The sequence below is a fragment of the Copadichromis virginalis genome, linkage group LG19, assembly GCF_057382275.1.
Source record: "Copadichromis virginalis isolate Kocher_CV1m ecotype Utaka linkage group LG19, C_Virginalis_male_GT1.1, whole genome shotgun sequence".
NCBI classification, from domain to species: domain Eukaryota; kingdom Metazoa; phylum Chordata; class Actinopteri; order Cichliformes; family Cichlidae; genus Copadichromis; species Copadichromis virginalis.
Window position 1 is genome coordinate 24,777,939 of NC_140636.1, and position 24,055 is coordinate 24,801,993.

Below are 24,055 nucleotides of genomic sequence, written 5' to 3' on the forward strand. Positions count from 1 at the left end.
ATAAGTTAGACTATAGGTAATGAAGGATAAGAGGAGAAATTAAGCATTCAAAAGCACAGAAAAACTGATTTAAAGAAGTCCTTTCTCTAACAAATTTCAGCTTCTGTTTAAAATATATCTGATTGGCTAACATTTCCAAGATATATAATTTTTTCATACGTTACACTCATGTGCATTAATCACAGATTATAAGCTTATGTCTTCTATGTCATCTGTTTATGGTTACTTGTTTTTTGTTTTTTTTTACTTCAGCTGAGCACTTAAAGTTTTTTATGTAGTTTTATTAATTCAAACAAGGGCTTTCAATCTAACAATGCACACACAATATTATGACATATAGACATGCAGGTTTCACTTATAGATGTTCCACAAACAGACTATTTAATGATGAAAAGTATTATATTAGTATTTTAAAAAAATAAGTACTGTAAATTTGCACCAGCGGATTTCAGTTCCTGCTTCTAAGAAGGTCAAATCCAAAGCCAGAGTAGAGGTCAAATAGATGCATTTCATCAATCAGCACAATTGTTGGATGGATAGTTTCTGAAAAGTTGCCATTGGAACAATAACACCTGTTAACATTTGGAATATTTTTACCAAAATTCTGGCATCAAAGTGTATTTTAGTTAATTCTCGTGGTAATTAAGAACTTTTGATCTTAGAAATGGCTAAGCAAACCAACAATTTTAAGCATCAAAATCAGTTTCACTGATTAAAAATTAATTAAGTTATTCTGAAAGCATTTTGGCTTTTTCACAGTACAGACATAAAGGTGAGATTTTAAAGTCCCTGCATATAAAGTGAACTTCAGTAGCAAAAGAGCAAACACTGCCGCACTTTTTATATAGAGCATGTACTTTTTCTTCTTCTTTTTTTGGGGGGGAAGGTTTTCTGACTTTCTCCTCTTCATTGTTCCAGGGATTCAGCATGCCCATGTTCTGATCTGGAAACTGGAAAAGATCCTAAGATCAGGATGCTAATCAGGAGTAAACGGAAGAGGAAGGTTTAGCCCAGATCACCTGCCAATCAAGACTCGTAAGATGAAGAAAAAAATCATTTTTGAAGTACTTTTCTTTCTCTGTAAGACATGATGGAAGGATGCTTTTCAAGAGGATCTTCTGAAACTGCAGGATCTCACCTGGAGGCAAGGATCCGCCCTCTTCAGTCAGGCGGATCGGAGGATCCACAGTGTAGTCTGAACTATTCAAGAGCCTTGTCCTGCTTGTATTCTTCCTCCTCTTCCTCTTCAGCCTGTTGGTTTAGCATTTGTTAGCAGTACCTCTGATGGCGCTCTGGCTGCATAATCCTGCAGCCGGCCGACAAGTACTCGCAGTTTTTACAGCCCTCCCCCCTCGCCTCCCCCCGTTACACACATGTACAGTTGTTTGCTTCGGCTCCCAGTCTGCAGCGTAACACTCTGTACAGCCCCCACCCCCCTCTTTTGGTGTTGCACTTCACCCCATCTTAAATCCAACTAAATGTTCTATATCTTTGCTCTTAATACCACCCACTGCCCCGTCTCCTCTCTCTGCCATCTCTGAGTCGTCGTATGTGTTGGTGCTGGTGCGTGATATGCGTGTGAAGTGTTGGTGGTGACCTCGGTTAGGCAGTGGGATGTGCACACAGAGGTCGACAGCTGTACACCGACCTGGAGGACGTGATGCAGCTGCCGTGTGTGCATGTGGTGTCAAAGCAAAGAGAGAGTTGTGTTATTTAACAGTGAAGATGCACATCTGACCGACCACGGAGAGAATCCACACCTTAAATCTTCTGCACACACAACCCTCCAACCCCTAAATAGCGGCTTTTTGAACTAATTTTAAAAAAGTTAAAAAAAAAAAAAGACATATTTTCAATTCTGTAGCTTTAGTACTAAAGTTTTAAATCAAGTGTGTTTTTGTTTTTGTCTGATGTTTGTACAGCTCTTTCTTGAATATGTACCTTGTTTGTTGCCAAATTGTGGCCTACATACTAAAAAGTATATTCTAGCCCCTCCCCTCCACACCTGTAAGTCATATCCAACGGATACCGATGATACCAGCTTCCAAGCGCTGTAGGTCTGATTGCAATCGTTTCGCAGTTCACTCTTCAGTTTGTTCATTTTACAGGTGAAAACATTTTGCTACCTGCAATCAGTGTTAACAGACTCAGAAGATGGAAAACTTGTTGTTCATATCCAGTGCAGTGATGGATCTTTATGTATGACAGATTTGTTTGAATGTGTTTTGAATGTGTTCAGCCATGCCGCCACCACCCCAGTTCAATATTTACAACCTTTATTCACTGGCTGGTTTGCAGTCCTGTAAAAATCAAAGACAATTGGATCTTTTCTGCAGTGCAGTTGACATCATTTGCCCCAAAATACTGTAAAAGCCTGTTTGTTTGTTTTTTTTCTGTGAACCTAAATTCTTTTTAATAAAATAAAATCTGTAATCAATTCATGGGCTGGTGTCTGTTGTTGTCAGATACAGCTTTCCACTTGTGTGTTTAATGTGAAGAATGAACAGTTAACCTTCCTTAAAACCACAATATGGATTTCTTTTTTTTAGATTATTGAATATATTAGGCCTTTGTCAGAGTCCTAGTTTTATATCTTATAGGTCTTCTGAATAGGCACACATTAACCGAAGGTACAATATATAGACAAGTCTTAAGCCACCTGAGCATGACTTTTTTGCCCATTCATCTAGAAGAGCATTTCCGAGGTCGGACCTGGATGTTAGACGAGACGTCCTGGCTGACGGTATCCATTCTAGTTCAAGCTGAAGGTGTTTGATGGGGGTTGAGGTCAGAGCTCTGCATGGGTCAGTCCGGTTCCTTCACATCAGACTCATCCAACTATGCCTTTATGGACCCTGCTTTGTTTAGTAGGTTACAGTCATGCTACAATAGAAAATGTGTCTCCTCAAACTGTCTACACAAAGTTGGAAGGATACAATTGTCCATAATGCCTTGGCAAGCTGAAACGCTAAGATTCACTGGAACATAGAGGCCAAAGCCAAAACGGTGACCAAGAGCAAGGTTATTATAGTTAACTAAAATTAGATTTAAAATATTTTAGCTAACCCATATCCTTCATTTTAGTATTTGATAGTTTAGTAAAAATGTTATAGTTTGCCTGATGAGGTATTGATGGACACAAAGTTGACTATGGAAACTGAAACTAAATTAAATAAAAAACAGAGTCAAAATGTATCGATTAAGTGTAGTTCATCAATTTTGTACACAGGCTGGCCCTCAGACTTTATGCCCTTTAAGTCGTTGAAAACTGTGACCGGTTCAGCTATGACCATTTACCCTTAAACTATGAGACTACACCAGCTCCATCCCATTGTGTGTCTGTTGTGGGAGCTGGATCTGATCATGCACACTTAAAAGAATGGCTGAGATTCCACTAGATATGATCCAGCGTCTCTGGCAATAATGACTTTTAAAACAAAGAAAATGAATAAACACGCAGAATATTGAGGCCATGATTTATTTTACAGATGACAGTACAGAGCCTGCCACAGAGAAAAGGCACAGTTCCTGTTGGTAAGGACGTCTCCTTGACCTAAATGGAGGACATCAAATGCTTTAGGTGCCTTTTGAAAGCACCAACTGTAAAAAAACTGATATATAGTATATGAACAACTCTGAAAACATTGCACATGATAACAAACTTTAGTTTGTTTGCATTTGCTGCTAACACTAAATCTCTGGCCTCTTAGATAGCCATATCAACAGTAGTTGCCAATATGACCACTGTGTGTGACTACGGGGTCATTTATTTCAGATGTTTTTAGGGATTTAATATAAACTATAAAGTAGTAAAGATACACATTCTGATTTTGTTGCAAGTGCTCCAAATACAAAATCAATTATACTTAACAGAAATCAGGAGTGATCTTCACTTGCTGCTTTCAGTGGAGTGGTAAACTAAATCTAATAGACAGGCTCCCAATATCACGGGGTACCGTTAAAGGTGGGTGAGAGAAAACAGTGAAAACTGAGTTTGCTGATCTGCTGTCTGCAAAAACCCCCAATTTCATTTGAAATGTAAAAGTCAATACAAATGCCTTTCCATAGCGTTAGTGTGGAGAACATTTTCACAGAGGAATGTTGGCATGCTTCTTCCAGGGGTTGACCTGCTTCTTGCTGGCTAGCACCTCTAGATCTTGGCAGATCTTTTTGCGAGTTGTCGCTGGCTCGATAATGTCATCCACAAAACCTAAAACAAGCACAGTCGGATAAAGATGTACTCGGTTTGTTGCCGCATACACTGTCAGCAGATAAAGAGCAGGAACAGTCAAAAAAAAAAAAAAAAAAAAAAAAAGCAGATTTACCTCTGACAGCAGCTGGGAAAGGGTTAGCAAACTTCTCCACGTATTCAGCCTCTGCTTCTGCCTGGTTCTCCTTTCCTCTGAAGATAATCTGAACGGCACCCTGAGGAAAAAAAAGAAATTAAAACTGTAAAAATAAAGGAAGCAGAGAGAAAGGGACAAACAAAAAACCTAGAGGTAATGTGTACCTTGGCACCCATGACGGCGACCTCAGCTGTAGGCCAGGCGTAGTTCACGTCTCCTCTCAAGTGTTTTGAGCTCATCACATCATAGGCTCCTCCGTACGCCTGGGATGCAAAGACCAAAATAAAAGGATTAATTCAGCAACAAGCAGCATTTCAGACAGTAAATGAATGCAGATGTAAAATAATCAAAACTGATAAAATGCTAAGTTAGCTGTTTGTTTTTTTTGTAGCCGATTCAGACAAAAGATTCCAGTGAAATTATTACAGAGGCTTTTATTCTGAAAAAAAACCCCACTGGGGTGTTGAGTTATCATCACTGCTCGCAGTTCAACGTGGCAGTGAACTTGGAGGTGCTTTTTGTAGGCAGGGCATTATACAACAAACAGCTGAGCCAGATGTGCAATAGAAACCTCACACACCTTTCTGGTAATGATGGTTATTTTTGGGACTGTGGCCTCTGCAAAAGCAAAAAGCAGTTTGGCTCCGTGTCGGATGATGCCTCCGTACTCCTGAGCTGTGCCTGTTGAGAGAAAACACAGCAGTTCTATTGGATAGGGGTTCAGACTATCAGATTTTCTACAGGTGGTCTGTTCAGTCTCATCCAACTCACCGGAGAATCACTGGTCGTTAAACTAAACCGATTAAATCATGAACTTCAGCATGGCAAACATGCCCTGCACATAACTGCAGCCTGTGTGTACATGCATGAGGATATTATCCAAGAATACCTGGCAGGAAGCCTGGCACATCCACAAACGTGATGATGGGAATGTTGAAAGCATCACAGAAGCGAACAAATCGGGCTCCCTTCACTGAGGAGTTGATGTCCAAACAGCCTGACAAACAAGACAAGTACAAAATGGATTGAATGGATTGAGGGTTTTTTTTTTTAACTGTTAGTTATTCACATATTTTTCTTACCTGAAGCTACTTTGGGCTGATTACCCACAATGCCCACAGTGCGTCCATTCATACGGGCAAATCCCACCACAATGTTTTTGGCGTAGTTGGGCATGATCTCAAAGAATTCCCTCTCATCTACTATCTGATTAAGAAAAAGAACTTTTTTTTTTAAAACACACACAAAAAGGAAATGAGATGTTGTGGTACATATTAGAAGGTGTATGTTTGTGCGCATACTGCATGAATTATGTCCAACATGTCGTAGGCTTTAGTTGACTCTAAAGGGACGATGTTGTCCAATGATGGTACCAGACGGTCGCTGAAAAACAAATGAGACATCAGACAAAAAAGGATGGGATTTGTGATTAGTTCAATGAGGGCAAAGGTTACTGCCTACCTAGAGTCATGGGACTCCCTGATAGGTGCGGGATCCTGATTGCTAAGTGGCAGGAAGTTGAAAAACTCTCGCAGGTTGAGCAAAGCCTCAATATCATTCTCAAAAGCACGGTGAGCCACACCTACGAAAAAGCAATAAGACATTTTAACGAGAGTTTCTCTCAGACGAGTTAAACACCCTGACTTGAGCAGTAATGCTTGATTAGATTTCATTTGCTAAACAGATTTAAAAAGATGCTGTGAAAAAGTCTTAAACCACCCCTCATTTCTGTATATTGTGCTGGGAAAATAGGCAAAAGAAACATGCAAACAAGAATGAAAACTGCATAAAGCAAAAGCAGGTTTGCACAATTCTAACAAGCCTGAAAGTCAATATTTGGTATGACTACCTTTATTTTTCCAACACAGCATGAACTTAAGTAAGGTTTCTTTAAGTAGTCTTCAGAATTCCTGAAGGACATTCAAAGCTCTTCTTTGGATGTTGGCAGCTTTTTGTTCAATTCTCTGTCAACATTCTCCCATACTCCTTCAATAAGGTTGAGGTCCAGCTTCCATTGTGTGTTGGCAGGGATCACTGTTGTACTAAAAAATGAAGTTCATGCCAATCAGATGCTTTCCAGATGGTCATGTACGATGGATCATGAACTACATTCTTTTTCTGTGTTCATAATTCCATCAATCCAGACAAAATCTCCAAAACCACTGGCTGAAATTCATCCCCAAACCACGAAAGATCCTCCACTGTGTTTTACAGATGGCTGTAAACTGTGTCAGGTCTCTTTTTTCCAATTTCTTAATGACTTTCACATACAGTTTATTTGCAGCAAATAGTTTTTAGGCCTGTTATTTCTTGTTTTGTTCTACACTTATTCAGTTTTTGGAAATCACTTCTTAGTGCAAAACATAGAATTTTATGCATGCCAAAGTGTTTAAAAGTGTTAAAAAAATTCACACACACATTCACACACTGGTGATGGCAAGCTACATTGTAGCCACAGCCACCCTGGGGCGCACTGACAGAGGCGAGGCTGCCGGACACTGGCGCCACCGGGCCCTCTGACCACCGCCAGTAGGCAACGGGTGAAGTGTCTTGCCCAAGGACACAACGACCGAGACTGTCCAAGCCGGGGCTCGAACTGGCAACCTTCCGATTACAAGGCGAACTCCCAACTCTTGAGCCACAATCGCCCCAAAGGTGGAAATGAAGGGTGGCTCAAGACAGGCTCACACTGGTAAATATGAAAAACCTAAAGCCAGTGCTGGTAAAGCACCAGTGATTGCTACAGCTTAGTTTACAAAACTCTTCAACATCCACACATCTAAAAAGAGTCTGACCGGACACGGTGGTATGAGTTTTGGCTCCACCAAGCTCCTCCTGAGTCACATCTTCATTGGTGACAGACTTGACAACATCAGGCCCTGTGATGAACAGGTATGACGTGTCCTAAACACACAAACACAAATGTTTCTGTGCTTATTGGAATTGAATGCATCTCTTCTCTAAACACAAAATAGCATTTGCGTGCCAGTTTGGAAATATTTCAGGACTTTTTCATATTTCTTGCAGCTTAAATAGCATAAAACTAATATTTTACCTACAGTGGATTTTACTGTGTCAGCTACATACCTTAACCATGAAGGTGAAATCTGTGAGAGCAGGAGAGTACACGGCTCCTCCTGCACACGGACCCATGATGAGGGAGATCTGAGGGATGACTCCTGAAGCCATCACGTTCCTCTGGAAACAAGAACACGTACAGTGTCAGAAATACGACACCAGCTGTTGATGATGAGTTTACGGACATGACTCCCGCCATTTATGTGGAATGTTAAACCGAAAAGAATTTAGGGCTTCAAGCTTCTGAGCTCAAAAAATCGTCAGGTGCAAAACTTGACATTTTAAAATTGATTTACATGAAAAGGTCTGCACAAAAATATATAAATGAAATACCAGGAATATATCTGCATATCCAGCTAGAGATTCCACTCCTTCCTGGATCCGAGCTCCTCCAGAGTCGTTCAGCCCGATTACCGGAGCCCCGACCGTCATGGCCTGGTCCATGATCTGACCACAGATTTAAAAGTGGCACATCAAATGAGGAAATGACCAAAGACAAACACACCCATACAGATGCTAACTTGCTCACAGCTGACAAACACGATGTTTAATGTTACTGTGAAACATCTGTATACCTTACATATCTTCTGTGCGTGAGCTCCAGACAGACTTCCGCCAAAAACTGTGAAGTCCTGCAAAAAACACAGAGTGCAAGACAAAGAGATTGTCACATAAAATCGAGTTGCCACATATAGTTTTTCTGTACAATGAATGAACACTGTACCTGACTGAAAACATAAACGAGCCTGCCATTGATTCTACCTCGGCCTGTCACAACGCTGTCACCGGGGAACTATGAGAGAAAAAAAAATGATCAAAATTCACTGAAAATGTCGCAAAATAAGAAACACGCTGCTGCAAGAGGTATTTGTGCACGACCTGATACCTTGTTTCTGTCCTGCTCCATGCCGAAGTCGGCGCAACGGTGTTCCACAAACATGTCCGTCTCTACAAAGGATTCAGGGTCAAGCAGTAGTTGCACTCGCTCCCTGGCTGTCAGCTTACCCTGGACCGCATCACAATGGTAAATTTATTACAGTCATGCATCAGATATGTCACCGATCAGAAAGTTTGCCTGCCACACTGCAAAAGCTATGGTTTTGAAATGTCTGGTTGCTTTAGATCAATGTTTCAAGTGTTGCATACCATAAGCAAAGCTGCCTCTTTATAGGAGTTTACTTCCCTAATTTGTCAGGTCTTATTATTTAATCCCTTACCAGTTTGTGAGCTGTTTAATTGTCAGAGGTTTATCCCAATCTCATAAAATAAATCATTACATATACCTTAAAAACATTTGTTATTGTGAAGTTTGTTGTTTAAATAAAATTAACCCTTTCAGGGCTAAAACAAATAATAACAATGATAATAATAAACTTTTGTTTAAGAGGTGTGAGAGAGACCAGCAAAACAAACAAGCCCCTGCGCCTGACATTTAAAGCACCAACCTCCTGGCTGCCAATGCATTTGAAGCATATGATATTATACAATTAAAAGAAATATGTGTTAATATATAAAACATAACAGCCTCGGTCTGCGATAGCTGATTTTACCCTTTTATGTTGTGCCTCTATCCTTTGCTGACCTCCCCCCTGCAGTGCCGCCTCTCGCTTCTGGTCAATCCTCTCTTTAACGGACAGGTGGCTGACGGAGTACCAGCGGCACGACCGATGCAAACTCGTCTGCGGTACTGTTACCGATACTGCGCCATATTTTACTCGCGCCACGCTCCTTAAGGACACCTTAAAACCATTTATCAGTCCGCAACTGCTTCGAGCAACACTGATGGCCGCCATCATTGCTGTTCGTGTAAGCTCTTCTTCTTTAGTGTTTAATGTCTGTTGACAAGCCAGCGTTGGGGCGCCACCAAGTGGAATGGAGTGTGGCTCGGGAGACGATCAATAAAGAGGGAGGAAAAAGCCTTTCTGAGCTTAATTTTAAGTTAAACATGTTTTTTTCACATCTTACTTGCTGTTTGTTATATCCGTTTACTTCAATAGAACTGTCAGGGGATATAGTGCATACTAACAAACGATCTGCTACACTGTTCTTATGTATTTCACTAAATTCATAGGAGCCATCTGTCAGTATCAAAACACTAGGCCTGCAGAATCTATATAGTTCTGAACTATGCACTAGAATCAGGAAAGACTGAAACCATTGAGCTATACTTGTAAATAGCACCGTTTTTGCTCTTTGCCTTTATATCACCCCAAACAAATGAGGTTTTATCTTAAGATGTGCCGAAGCCTTCAAATACTCCTGAGATGTGTCACAATAACATCTGGAATATAACTCAGTAATTCCATCATTTAATTTAAAGGATTCTTAAAGGGGCCTTTGTGTTTAGTTTGCATGTCTGAGTGACTCTGCAAGCCTCCAACTCCAGTTCAAAAATAGGCATGCTAGCTCAGCTGGTGTAGTTGTGGATGTGAAGGTGAATGGTTTCCTGTCTCTAAGCATCAGCCCTGCAATAGACTTACAAATGTCCTCTTGCTATAGATGTGTGGGAGAGAGTGTCCTGCTTTTCTGCATTATTGTGTGGCATGGGAGCTTCTCTGTGGTAGAGAGGAAGGCTCTGCTGAGGGTGGTGAAAGCTGCATAGACTATTGTTTGTAGCAGCTGCCCCCACCACCACCACCACAGACGTCACCAGCAGATGCAGGGAAATTGCTTCCTCTTTCTTGAAAGACTCCCCTTCAGGCAGGAAGCTGTGATCTAGAGCAGAACCACCAGACTAAGGAAGGATCTTTTTCCCAGAGGCTGTAAGACTTTTAAACTCTGCTGGTGCTCTGTAATCTCTGCTACAGCCAGAGGTAACAGATGTGATAAATCACTTGTGTCTTTGCACTACCCTCTTCACATGTTTGTTTTATGTCTTATTTGTACTTAATATTTCCTATTTAAAATAATAAAAAGAAAAACCTGACATGATTGCAAATTTTAATTTCAGCTCATGAGAATACATGTGCTGGAAATACAATGAAAACCCTATAAATCCTTAAATCCTTTGCCCGATAACAGCTGGGATAGACTCCAGCCCAGCTGCAATCCTGACCTGGATGAGCAGTAGAGAATGGCTTCTTAAAAGCTTCCCCCCCCCCCCCCCCTATTTTCAGGTGTATCCCTGAAACCCCAGAATAAAGTATATATTTTATATTTTGACATTTGTTCTCAGATTATTTATATAGTCCACTATATTAAATCATATGACACATAGATGTCTATACTTGCTCAAATGCTGTCCATGCCCCAAATAGGGAAATTTTTGTGATCTTCTGCTGCCTTGAAAAACAGATGACTTGAGGATTTTTGGTTTAGTTATTTCAGTTTAAATCCCCATTTGTGTGCATATTTTTTACTTCATCTACTGCAGCTGTGAGCTGATTTTTCTTTGTCGTGTTTTATACACTTTGCTCAACCTGGGAAAATAATGTAGTTGGTCATTATTTTCTGCAAGTTCTAGCACAACAGCGGGCGGGGAGTCAAATGATGAAATTTTGACCAATAGCGAAAGGGGGGCGAGCTCGTGCAGCCAATCAGAAAACAGAAAGTCCTCGCAACAGCTGGTGGGCAGGAGCTCTGCCCATCTTGGATGTCATGTTACAGGGAGTTTATATTGTAAAGCAGACCTTCCTGCCAGCTTTAGCGCTGTCACTCTACAATTGCAGGGTTATTTATGTCTCAACCACGAATTTGAAAATAATGAATTCACAAAATACATAAAAATTATACCTGCCCTAAACGTAGTTTTTAAGCGATTCCAAAATACGATTTAAATACAAAGTGGCATTTTTCTCTTACCCCCAACTTCATGATCACCAAATTGCATGTCAAGTATAACAGTTAAAATAAGTTGTAAATCCACCTTTTCTGTTTTTGTTTTGTTAATACATGTCTCTTCGAACAGTTACATACGTTTTTTTTAACATCTTCATATGCTCTGCACCTTGTGTATATGCGCATTCCCGTAAAACGAGGAGACAAAACAGTGAGATGGCACGACAAAGAAGAAGTAATCTGACATGAGTCTTGTGCTAACACCACGGGTGTACCAAAGGTCAGTCATCTTTGACATATTTTGTATTTTTAGCTATATCTTTTCTGACTCGACTGAGTGTGACACTCTAACCAATGCAACCCTGTTACCCGTATTACCAAAAGAAGATATATATTTTTTAGTTTCCTTCTTTTATTTATATAATTATATTTCTCCAGTGTCCAAAGATACAGTCCAGTAACTGTATCAGTAATGACAAACATAATATATCCTTTCAGTCATGTTAACTTGAGAACCCGGTTACTCCAATTTTAACCCTCTTACATGTAATTTGTAATAAAATAATAATGCCTATGAATCAGCGTTTATTTGCGAATTAAAAATGTATTCTATACATATATGAAAAAACTGGTAAAATTCCCAAAAATGTAAATTGTTATGCATAAAGTAGCCCCGTGCTTAAGGAAGTTTTTCCACCCTCTTATTAAAATAAAAATACATTTTAAGTAGCGTGTTGCTACGTAGTTTATGACCAATTATAATCGTTACAGTGAGGAAATAAAGCGATGGAGGACACGGGAAAGGCGCTGCGGTAACCACGGTAACTAGTGGAAATCTCGCGTGATGATCATGCCTGTCGATAGGGGTTTATGCGAGGAAAAGTGGAAAATCGAATGATTGATGCATTTGCAAAACGGCAAGTTAGCTATGTTTCGGTCACCTCTCTCCGAGCATTACAGCAAAACGTACCAAAATTGCAGAATTTTTCTTAGCCGGTCGCATTTTGCTCCTACGTGCGACGTATAAAGCCACCCAGGGGGGTTAGTGATACGGTTGACTCTTCGCTAGCTAAATCGACTAGCCATGCTAACGCTAGCTGGTTAGCTTTGTTTACATCAAGTGCGCGCCTGGAATCTGTTAACGGATTTCTGACCCGGCGAATTCATGATCTCGCCAGTCCGTTGTTCAGTTAAACATCGACGAGGATACTGGGTTGTAGAGTAGATTGGCTCTATGGCTATCATCGATGATCTCTTGTGCAAAACGTCCGGCTGATGCAGTAAGCTAATGTTAGCTACGTAATGCTAACCTTTTAATTATGGGTGATTTGCTCATTCGAGTCAGCGTTTGCCCTTAGACTTTGTTGGAGATGAGTATAATTATAACTCTAATAGGTCCGAATTAACAGGAACTGTAACTGCGATATGAAAGAGTTCGCTGGTTAAATGTAATGACTGCGAACCGGTGATGCTAACCTTAGGTAGCCACCTGCCAAGCTAGCTAACGTGCTCGTTTAGCGATAACCGCCTCACCATGGTCGTTGTTTCATATTGTATATATTACTGATTCATGATTAACATCTCTTTTGACACACTGGAGTGACTGATTGTTGCGTCGCTAGAACAATTTGCATCCCCTCCATCACCCTGAGGCTGGGCTCTCTTTACGTTGCGACGAGCCGCTGGATTTTTTTCCTTCCTCGGACCGTGTTTCCCTGAGGCTGCGGAGCACATCGCCATGAACCCGGTTAATGCAACCGCTCTCTACGTGTCTGCCAGCCGGGCCGTGCTGCAGTGCGACCCGCGGCAGCCTCATTCCTTCGCAGAGATGTACAAACTACTGCCCTTCTTCCGAAAGTCCCTCGCATGTCTTGTCTGTGGTAAGTGATTTGAGAATATTATAGCAACACAACACACTTTCAGTCCAGCTTTAATGTTATTTGCGACACTGTATTCAGTTTTGAGCCATACATTGGCTGAATTGTATTAAAAAATAATTACCATTAATATTGACTGAAGTGTCCGTGGGTGTGCGTGTGATCGCAGCAGTTGTGACACGATTTGTCGCTCTTGTCTCCGTGGTCTCCTTGGCAACCGAGGCTGGAGCACCAGTCATCCGTCCTCTTGACAAGACAGATGACTGCTCCGTTGTTGTGCCTGCTGCAGAGCCATGTGTTTCTTATTCATGCTTTATTTACCAGCCCGCTTAGCTAGTGGAATATATGAGCTGACACAGCTTGCACTGAGGAGACGGGCAATATTGACAGCTATGCGCGACAACATTTTTGACCTTTCCCTATTATTTGACAGTGGTTTTGCTATGCTTAATTCTCCTGTGAAATATTCAGTCAGAATTACATGTTTGGTTATGTAAGCAGTAAATATCAATAATATTTCTGTTAAGCTCATTTGGTTCTTATTTGCTTGGTGCAGATATGGTTCTGGCTAGTTCAGTTGATATCTAGATTCCGAACAAGTCGTTGATAAATTGGTAAAAGTTCATTAACTGAACTTTTTATCAAATATTTTGATACCAACTTAATCAATTAAGCACTTGTTCCAGGTTTTTCACCTTTATGAATTGCAGCTTTCTCTGATTCATTTCACTTTGACTGGATCATTTTTTTGGGTCCTTGACTGTTGATCAGACAGAGCAGGATATTTTCCATCTCTGTGATGTTGTGGTAGTGATATATCATTATAGGATATAATATATGCTTATGCTGCTCCCTTGTCACATTTTTAATTTGGCAAAGCCGGTACCTTTCCTGACCCAACCCCAAAGGGATTTGACTTTCCAGCTGGAATTGAACTGGGGACCTTTTACTTGCCAAGTGAAAATCCACTATGCTATAGTTGTTAGTTTATAGCTGTTGTTGCTTTAAAAAATCACAAATGTATCTGTAAGAATTATAATTAAGAAATGGTTATTGTAGCTAATTGAGAATACAGCTGTTTCTATAAAGCTATGATTACGTGAGGTGGAGCTGAGTATAAATGTCTCATGGCCAGCTATATACTGTGCCATAGTAACTGTGCCTTTGTTCAAAGGTACTAAACAGGTGGATTTTTTTTCTCATTTTTTTCTCAGGTAAACTGCTTCAGGATCCGATTTCTCAGACACATCCAGAGTGTCAGCATTATGTCTGCTTGGGCTGTAAAGGCCAGAAAATGCAGATAAGGCCATCATGCAGCCGTTGTAAGGACCACTCCTCCTTCCAGGAGAACAAACAGCTCTCTTTACTGGTGCAGTGTTACAGGAAGCTCTGCTTCTATGTAATTCATTCACCGTTGCTGTTGTGTGTCAGCAACCATGTAGGAGGGTCTCCAGAGGTAATGGCTTTGCTAGAAGAGGTGCTATTGTCGCACAAAGACGAGATGGAAGACCCAAGTCTAGTGCACGAAGATGTGAATCCCTCAGCTCCTGAGTCCCTTACGCCCACAGAGGCACCACCTGCTCCTGCAGAGCTCTCAGCTGTACCTCAGAGCTCTTCCTCTGATCCTCCCTGTTTCAACGGACCACAGGAATGCAATGGAGACGTGCTGGAGGATGTAGATCCCTCTTCTCCTGAGCTGGAGGTATGCGAGCTGGTAGAGGAGCAGGCACAGGCAGGCCTGTCTGTATCCAATACCGGTTGTGGAGGACTGGAACTGAGTCTGACCACTGGACGTTTAGCCCCAACACCAGGCACTGTGTGCTCACTCAGGGATGGGGATTCAAGTAGCAGGGAAGTGGAGGAGGGGGAGGTGTTGCTCCTCAGTGTGGAAGAGGTGTTACAGACATTGGATCCCCTTCAACCTGGTCGAGACTCTCTTCATACACAGCCGGTTAGGACACATACTCACACACACACAGCTATGGACAGAGCACACACTCAGATGTACATACAGCTGGATGCAGCTCACAACTACACACAGATTCAAACAGGCAGGACTAATACAGTGGCAGGCCATGGTGCTCACACACATACATCTTCCTTTGACCCTCCTTCAGCCTCCAAGCCCCCACCAGTCCGCCTTAACCGCAAACGATCTCATTCAGAGAGTGACAGGGAAAAAGTGAAACCTCTCCCGATTGCTTCTATCCTGCAGGGCTCTTCCTCAAACTCACACACTCCTAATCCCTCTCACACATTGCACACACATCCACCCACGCCTTCCCTAACAGTACCAGCACACACATACTCATCGCTTCCCAACGGAGCACCTCCTAAGCCCAGTCGACCTGCGCCGAACCACAATAAAGGTGCCAGGAAACATCCGGAGCCAAGCCCTAAGAAGCCACATGTCAAGGCTCGCACTGGTGGCGCTTCCAAGACAAAGGAAAGAAGCAAAGACCAGCGGTTGATGGCAGGCTGCCTGGTACCTCCAGCACCTGCGAGGCCTCCATATAAGAAGCCAGTGGAGAAGAAGGGCTGTAAATGTGGAAGAGCCACTCAGAATCCGTCTGTGTTGACCTGCAGGGGACAGCGTTGTCCCTGTTATTCAAACCGCAAGGTAAAACCATTAATCTATTAAATGAGCACATTATACGCTTAAAGATTAATGCTGTCATTATGTGAGTTTGTGTAGATTGTTCATGCTGCTATTTTATGTGTTAGTGTAAACATATGACAACGATGTTTTAGTACTTTTGTTTCTAACCCAAAGAAAACAAGTAATGGAAAAAATAGATGATGTATTAGTCTGCTGTTAGATGATATATTCATGATATATGATATATATATAAATATTCAAACTTAGTAAAGGCAGGTTTTTGTATTCTTTTGTGACAGTATCAGAAACTGAGAGCTTTGCATCGTTTGTGCCACACTGGCCCTGTGTAGCTAGAGTAACGCTGTTGTCTGTTTTCTCTGATCTTTCGCAGGCATGCTTGGACTGCATCTGTCGAGGTTGCCAGAACTCCTACATGGCCAATGGTGAGAAAAAGCTCGAGGCCTTTGCAGTGCCAGAGAAGGCCTTAGAACAGACGCGGCTTACGCTTGGTATCAACCTCACCAGCATCACAGCAGCCGCCGCCCTCCGCAACCCGGCAACCACCAGCATCCGCGCAAACACCCTCCTCAATGTTGCCACCGCAACAGGGACCCCCGTTTCGACAGCTTTCCTGTCCCCCAGCCCCCCACAAGAGCCCAACTATGAGGAGAGCCTCGAGTTGCTGATCGGCTGAGAGGCTGGGACTCCAAAAATAGACAGCATGGTGCTGATAGAATGTGACAACTCATCATTGTCTGTCAGAAAACGTGTACCTACCCCATTGAGGGGAAGGAAATTTAAGGCAGCTATGGGTCTGTCCTGTCCTGTAATCTGCTTTCCTTCTGTGTCAGAAAATGCTGAGTAGTACGACTAGCATGGGTGTGCCAAAGCCTCCTGTATTGTGCCTGTGTGCCAGTGTTTATTGTTGCCTGTCTCTAGTTAACACTTAAACTCGGTTCTTAGGCTGTTCTGTACATCACAGGTGCTTTTTTTTTTTTCCATTCATAGACCAGACATACTCTAAGAGGCAATAGAAACTTATCACAAGTTTTGTTTGTGTGTACACTCACAAGTATTCGAGTATCTGTGAATCCCCCCTACCCCCCACATTTGGTGCAACAACAACTACATCATCATCATATCAAGGTTACAGCATTTTTCATGTTTGAGTATTAGTCCTTAAGCTTTAGAAATACATAATTTGTGTCAGGACAGCCCTTACTAATCTTTAACCCTCTGTGTGTTCACACCATAATTGTGAAGGACTCTTGTGACTTATATATGTAGATCGTATGTCTCACACAAGACTGTATGCCTTTTCTAGCTCATTAATTCACTCAATCCAAGTACTGTCGGATGTTAACGAATTTGTCTTAATGAACTTGACTGATGCAGGCATTGTACAGGCAGCAAGATAATGTCAAAGCACTTGGCTGGTTCCACAGTTTGTGAGTGTAAGTGTGTGTGTGTGTGAGTGAGTGTGTGTAAGTGTTTGTGTGTATGTGCCTGGTGAGATTTACTGTAATGTCAGTGGGGAGGCGGTTGTTGGGTTGTGAGGACTTAGTCTGATTGATTGGCCAAATTACAACTAAAACCGTTCTTAGCATAGCAATAGGAGCACCAACACGGAGGCTCCCAGCTCCAGTGCACGCACACACAGTTGTTTACAGTATTGCCGTTTTAGACTTCAGCTGACTGTCTTCAAAAACAGTTACTGTTATGCTTTGGTTATGGGATTGTACATGACTCTGTGTGTATAGATAAACCGAAGCCATAGGTCGTCATTTACAAGATAAAATATGCTCTGTCCATGGATTTTTTCCCCCACACACTTGTAGTGTTCAGACTGATCGGAGACCAACTCAGAGACTATTTTTGATACCAAGCGTTTAAGATTTGGTACCACTGTCTTTCCTTTTGGTTAAATCACAATGAAGCCCTCCCATAACTCAACATGCTGTGTTGTCCGCGTTTGTGTTTACTGTCTCGGCTGTAACTACAATATGTTTGTTAGTCCAGTCCAGTGACCAAAAAGAGACTGCAGGCCACCCACACACCTTGGTGGTTCTTTATTGGCAAGAAATTAGGTCATATTATAATCCGCCTTCTATCTTCCTGTGTGTGTGTGTGTGTGTGTGTGTGTGTGTGTGTGTGTGTGTGTGTGTGTGTGAAAATGTATTTCTTTTGGGCATTACTTGAACCCTGATTAAGTTTTTGGTATTGATTTTTTTTTTTAACTGTAAAAACTCTTGTTTGGGGAGTGACTATTATTGCTGAAACATTCACTGCCATATTATGGAAACATGTACTACAACATGAATTAAACGATAGTTTTTTACTTTTTCAGTATTGTCTTAAAATTTAATTAACCATGAACGTCTTCACTAACATTTATTGGCAATCCATCCAGTAGTTTTCAGGATACATGTAGTGATATAGTATGTGGGGATCACGATTTGTGTTTTACACTTTAGTGTAAAAATGTGTTGGAAAACACTTAAAATACAGTATAATCTGACACATCTCACATATTAGAATATCATGAAAATTCTTTTTAATGGTAATTTATTTTAATAGTGCGGGTTGCTACTAAAACTTGCTGCATCAGTGAATGAAGGGATTCATTTTTGTCACTGCTGAGGTGTTCCTGAAGATCAGGTTACTTTCATAGGAGCCTTCAGCTCATCTCTTGGGTATGCTATCTCCTACCGTTCTCTTCTTCCTTCTGACAATACCCCTGCGGGGTTTGGGTCAGGCAAGTTGGCTGACGAATAAGTCACAGCACTGACATGGTCAGCAAACTATTTTATAGGCATTTTGGAACTCTGGGAAGATAAGCCCTGCTGGAAATGAAAATCTGAAGCTCCATAAAGCTTGATTGAAGCATGAAGAGCGTTAAAATCTCCTGGTAGATCACCACCAGATCACTTTACACCCCAAATCGTCACAGACCACATAAAGTTTTGAGTGGACTTAGAGCACCTTGGATTTTTAGTTTTTCCAGACTTTAGGATCTTAATTTTCAAATAAAATGCAAATTTTACTTTTAGCTGAAAACTTTGGACCACTGAGCAACTTTTTAGCTCAGGTAAGTTCCTTTGATTCCGATGTGATTTGATATTAGGATTGAGAAAGCTGTAGTATCTTTCCAGAAGACACCTGCATGTAGTGGCTCTTGATGCGATTCCAGCCTCAGTCCAACACTTGAAGTTTTTTCACCGTTTTCCCTACTTTTTCCCTTACAATACACTTTCTATCAATAGGCTTTACTACAAAACTCTGTGAACCTCCAGTTTTTACAGGAATGACATCCTGGCTTATCCCTTTTGTAGAGAGTATCAATGATTATCAGATCATGACTGTCAAGTCAGCAGTTTTTCCCATGATTATTGTTGGGTGTACTAATTCTAAAGGGTGTTCTCATTTTCTGAGATACATCTGTGTTTTTGTTAAGGCATTGAGAACTTCAGAATCCCTTCATCTCTTTAATACCACATTGATTCGCTAGATTGCACAGCGATGACACAAACGAGTAGGAAGTTTCATTCATAATATTCAACATGTAAAATCTTGTCAGAATTTTTGATGTAAGACCTCTCATGTGCCCAACATCACTGCCCTTTCCAGTGACTGATAACTCAGCTGGGAACTGTTTCACCTGCAGGCAAAACGGATTGGTTCAATAGAGGGCATTCACGCGTGACATTTAAATCTCTATCTATTGAATGGTTCCAAGTGCACCTCTATCCATCCGAATGCAAAACATAATCCATGTTTGCTGCCGTACATCAAGCTTCCATGAAGTTTCTCAGGCTTGAAAACGGAATTCATATCCTGCGTTAGGTTGACCAATTAAAAGGCCACTGATGGATTTATTTCGATGACATTATTTCCGGAATGTCATACATGACCCGCGGTCCCAAAGAAGTCCTTTTGCTATCCTTACAGTCTTTTCTTCTCTTCCAGTCCTGTTCCATCCGACTGCCACTTATGTTATCAAGCAACATTCTGCTTCACCTCTGCTCATGCCTTTTTAAAATTTCAGTCCTGGATGCTTATTTTTAGCTCACGAGGAAGGCCCCAAAGTAGTTTGCCCGACCGTCCATCTCTATGACACTAGCATTGCTAACAGTAATGAAGAGGCGATCTGCAGGCTGTAGAAAGGCAGTGCCAGCCTGATGCAGAGAGAAGAGGCCAGGCTCCTGACCCCGGGGCCAGCAGACACTCCTAATCGATTTCATCAGTAAGATAGGTGCCGTGTAGGAACTCATCTGTGGGCAACACCAAAAAGAAAGAAAACATGAATAAAGCATGGCATTATATATCAGCACATATCACTGATTTGTAAGCGTTCTACCTTTCGGTTTAAATTTACAGGCTATACTGACTTAGTTTCATTTTATCCTGATTGACACTGAGGTTATTTAAACCAACTCAAACTCAAAGGAAATCCTGTAAGGATATATGCATCTCAAACAAGAGCAAATAAAGTAACTTAACACTTGAAGGCTGTGAGCTTTAAATGTTCTTTAATGTATTTGAAAGAAAAAGGAAGTGTGTACTTTTAAGAAGCCTTAAAGGACACAACACTACTTAAACGGAGGGACAGAGATATAGATATTGGAAGAAAACTAAGTAATATGGTTAATGATTTCTTGGATTAAAAGGTTTAGCTGCCTTTTTAATTCCATCTCTCACTTGAACATCATGAAACCATATTTATTCGCTAAAACACTAATAGTATAATTTCTAATTATAGCTATAGCTAACCATCACCAGTTATCCTTTAATAAGTAAAAAAGCTTTGACCTTCTTGTAGATATACTGGACAAGCTGAGCTCCTTGCTCCTCTCTTGTTTCCCCGTCCATCTCCCCCATGGACGGGAGTTTGAAGTAGGTCTGGGCGTAGATGTAATAGAGGCCTGCTCTGGGTACCAGCAGCTCTCCTCCTCTCAGCTCTATGTTCTGCAAGAAGGACAGGCCTCTCTGGCCTTCCCACACTCTGATGCGCTCTCCCAGGTACCCCTTGCTGCTCTGTAAACCTGGAACAGCTACACGCGCATACAGAAAGTAAGACATAGTATATATGCATAGAAAAAGCACTGAAATACAAAAACACTTAAAGCTTCAAGACTGAGTTTTATTAAACACTGTTAAAACAGTAACTGCTAACCAAATTATAAACAAATGTTCATGACATGTACAGTGGGTAAGTAATGTTCACAGATGTGCCCACAGACCAGCAGCTATCCACAACTGCTTCTCTAATAGATTAAAATAATGTTCAGCCATGTATTGGTGCTGCATACTGTGGAACAATTATTTTTCCTCTAACATGGTGCCTAATCTAGAACTACTAAACCACTATTCAATAAATTAGACTGTCAAATAAGTCGTGCATCAGTCAGACACCTGCACCACATTTGAGTGGCTCCCTCTAGTGGTAGCATGGAAAAAAATAAGACAAAGTAATGCATGCTCCTAGCCTGTTTCCCCGTCCTCCCCACTTATTTACTGCGGAGATGTTGTTCAGCACAGTTATTAACATAAAGACCGCACCGGTTTTAATGCACCTTGCTGACCTAACATGCAAAAGTCCCTGGGTGGGCTGCATCCGGCGTAAAAGTCCACGCCAAATCAAAAACATGCAGATCCCTCCACTGTGGTTGAAAAAAGAAGATGAGCTCGCCATTTTTAAAGTTGCTTTTTTGAAGAGTCACAATGAAGGTACAAATGTGATTCTACACATAGTACCTTTAAAGTGAATTCCTTTCGCATGCTTCAAAGCTTTCCTTTTACATGCTATTCCTCTCAGCGGGTCTGTGTACACTGGATCTATAGTCCATTGCATACAATGCTTGGAAAGTATCTACGTGGGCAATATATGAGCTTTTTTTCTTTTTCATTTCTCAGACAAAGACTAATGACTCATCTCAAAAACACCATAGGAAACTCCAGGGTATGAGAGAGCGGTTGTACAAGCCCTGACAGACATGTAGGTGTGAGGAGGTAACAAAATCTGAAAGGAGCCTCGGAAGCCTGGAAGCAAAATTCTTAACCTATGGCCTTGAAAAGGTAAAGCAGTGTGCACACGTGTTATGTGTTTCAGGTGTTTGTTATGCATTTCAGAATCAAATGTAACTGATAAAATGATCCTCACTCTCTGAATTTGGAGGCTCTGCTGATGAGACAACACCAGTCACATGTGCACCAACTTTGGGAAGAGAGACCCCTGTGAAAAATGAAACAGAATACACACACATACACACGGGACATTTTCAGTGTAAGAAGCCATGCGTGACAGTGTGATTGACATTGAATGGTATGGTTCTTACTTCTCTCTGGAGTAGGTATCTGGAATCTTTCAGCAATCTTCTGACAAAAACAAAACAAAACAGAGGAATAATAAGAGAGGAGGAAGTGAAAGAGATTACCAGTTATGTAAAATACAAACATACAGAATCACTAAACTAACGCAATCAGAATCAGCAAGGAAGTCACCACCGTGAACCCCTCAGTACACAGTCTGCTTTAACCCAGCTGCGATGGCAGATGTCCTTTTTAAGGACTTCCAAAAGTGAACAATCAAAACAGTCAAATTAGAAGTAACCAACTCTATCAAATTTCAGCTGAACAAAGATCAATAAAAACCTTCTTTAAGTAGTAGTGGACCTGTTGCGTGACCTGCCAGCAGGGGTCGCTCTTCTTTTCTGCCGCGTCCAGGAAGTTCAGATTCGGGTTTACAAGACAGGACATGCTGCTCCTGGAAAAACTCTCCTGCATCTATGAGAGTAAAACAACAAGTAGAACAGGGTGAAACTAATCAGACACATGTGCAAATTCTTCTTACCTACCAACTGATCTGTAAATATAAAAGTTGAGGCACTGGGTATTAGGTTACATGTTCTCCCGGTGTAAGTGTCTGTGGCATAACCATCATTGATATACATGGACTGCGCACATTGGCTTCAAAATACCTGTTTTGGACGCAGCTCCATGAGGTGAACAACAGTGCTTAGAAGGCTTTTTAAAAAATTAACAGCTTTAAGTCTGCTGTAATCACCATAAGACATACTGCGTGTGTATGTGCGTGCTTGACAATTTGCTGGAAACATCATTACAACTAAAAACATAATGTCAGCAGGCTGCCCTTGCGCCACAGGTGTGTCTGAGCGGAGACGTGTGTGTGATTCCCGTGATTATGATATTTTAGAGGCGTTTTCAGCTCGTCACAATGTCTACCCGTCTCTGAAATGCGTTGCTTTAGGGTGTCACAACCCATTTCCTCCAATTGTTTAATGTTATCTCGCCCCAACTTTCTTCGCTCTCATTGTCCGGCGCTGGGTGCAGAAATTCCCGCAGGGATTATTACGGGACTTTTAGGAGTAACCTAAATAACCTTTCTAAATTTCTCTTTAAAAATAGATATTCCCAGCGCATTTATTTCTATTCCTTGTTTATTTATGAGGCAATTAAATCAAAGTGGTAAAGCAATTTTAATGTTTTTCTGACTATATCTGCGGTCCACAGGTCATTTGGAGTTCATGTTTTAATATGCAGTTCCTCTGTCCTCGATCATACTTATCTTGTTCCACAGGTATGAGCCGCATGCCTCAATGAAGATCTGTGTTCTTAGTAAGCTTAGCTTGTTCCCATGAAGCATGTCAGGACACCATGTTTGACGCCTCTCACTCACTCTCATGCGTTCCACGCAAACCAAACGCATTTCTTACCGTGTTCAGGACTTTGTTGAAGTACATAAAACTGACGGCGACCGCGATGGTCTGGAGGAGGACTGCTGCGAGTAAGATGAGCCCCAGACTCTGGACAGAAATGGACATGGCCATATCACACAACGACTGAATTCACCAAGAAAAAAAGTTAAGGATCAAGAAAGCGCTTGAGTGAGGCAGATCAAGCTCTGTTGCATTTCTTCTGTGTAGGACAGAAAGAGAGAGGGAGGGAGGAAAAGTGTGCAGGCGTCTGTAGGTGGAGCAGAAGGGAGGTATGGAGCATTACAACAGCCTCAAGATGTCACTGTTATTAGATAGAAAGGGGCAGGGAGCTGCTGCACATGCAACTTTAGGATGCCTTCAGTCAGTGTCGGAAATGTCAAAACTTGCTTCCTTTTTTCAATAAAATCTCCTTTTTGTCCCACTTCAAACATTTTTTTTTTGCTACTAATAAAGTCACGTACTGTTATATTATGATATAATAAAGAAGGTCACAATCACAGACAGAAAAGTATGTATATGCTTAAACCATATAAAACTATATGCAATCTTGAATTAGTTCAAAATAGAGCCTAAAAATTCTTTCTTTGCATGACTCAGAATAGCTTTACGACATTTAATCCCAGTGTCCTCAACTTCACCCAT

General features: G+C 41.4%; 4 protein-coding genes and 1 long non-coding RNA gene across 6 annotated transcripts in view; 2 read left to right on the forward strand and 3 right to left on the reverse strand.

Moving 5' to 3' along the window:
• The window catches only part of stag1a (STAG1 cohesin complex component a), a 39,534-nt gene extending 37,097 nt beyond the window's left edge, over window positions 1-2,437 (forward strand). The window contains exon 32 of the mRNA XM_085441051.1: window positions 919-2,437. Within this exon, the coding sequence (XP_085297177.1) occupies window positions 919-942 (24 nt within the window). The 3' untranslated portion in view covers window positions 943-2,437. The remainder of the gene's footprint in view (window positions 1-918) is intronic.
• Window positions 2,438-3,462: 1,025 nt separating this feature from the next.
• pccb (propionyl-CoA carboxylase subunit beta) lies at window positions 3,463-9,260 on the reverse strand. Its single transcript, XM_085441822.1, has 15 exons — window positions 8,975-9,260; window positions 8,311-8,430; window positions 8,149-8,217; window positions 8,000-8,056; window positions 7,758-7,871; window positions 7,434-7,544; window positions 7,142-7,250; window positions 5,808-5,928; window positions 5,648-5,729; window positions 5,429-5,552; window positions 5,236-5,343; window positions 4,927-5,027; window positions 4,511-4,609; window positions 4,326-4,425; window positions 3,463-4,210 (listed from the first exon to the last, which is right to left on the reverse strand). The coding sequence occupies exons 1-15, from the start codon at window positions 9,218-9,220 to the stop codon at window positions 4,089-4,091; spliced, it is 1,683 nt and encodes a 560-aa protein (XP_085297948.1). The 5' UTR covers window positions 9,221-9,260; the 3' UTR covers window positions 3,463-4,088.
• A 3,647-nt stretch (window positions 9,261-12,907) lies between these two features.
• On the reverse strand, window positions 12,908-13,306 carry LOC146686194 (uncharacterized). Its single transcript, XR_014916705.1, has 2 exons — window positions 13,203-13,306; window positions 12,908-13,076 (listed from the first exon to the last, which is right to left on the reverse strand). It is a non-coding gene; the product is annotated as an uncharacterized LOC146686194 (long non-coding RNA).
• Window positions 12,934-18,023, forward strand: msl2a (MSL complex subunit 2a). The gene is made up of 3 exons (XM_085441328.1): window positions 12,934-13,081; window positions 14,293-15,698; window positions 16,069-18,023. Exons 1-3 carry the CDS (start codon window positions 12,940-12,942, stop codon window positions 16,369-16,371), a joined length of 1,851 nt encoding a protein of 616 aa, XP_085297454.1. The 5' UTR covers window positions 12,934-12,939; the 3' UTR covers window positions 16,372-18,023.
• Window positions 17,510-23,690, reverse strand: LOC146686196 (tumor necrosis factor ligand superfamily member 10-like). 2 transcript variants are annotated; one of them, XM_085441330.1, is made up of 6 exons: window positions 23,411-23,690; window positions 22,329-22,460; window positions 22,013-22,049; window positions 21,838-21,909; window positions 20,487-20,728; window positions 17,510-19,948 (listed from the first exon to the last, which is right to left on the reverse strand). In XM_085441330.1, the coding sequence occupies exons 1-6, from the start codon at window positions 23,522-23,524 to the stop codon at window positions 19,739-19,741; spliced, it is 807 nt and encodes a 268-aa protein (XP_085297456.1). In that variant the 5' UTR covers window positions 23,525-23,690; the 3' UTR covers window positions 17,510-19,738. The 2 variants fall into 2 exon arrangements, with proteins under 2 accessions (XP_085297456.1, XP_085297455.1); XM_085441329.1 differs by having other exon boundaries at window positions 22,013-22,052; window positions 23,411-23,689.
• Window positions 23,691-24,055: the final 365 nt, after the last annotated feature.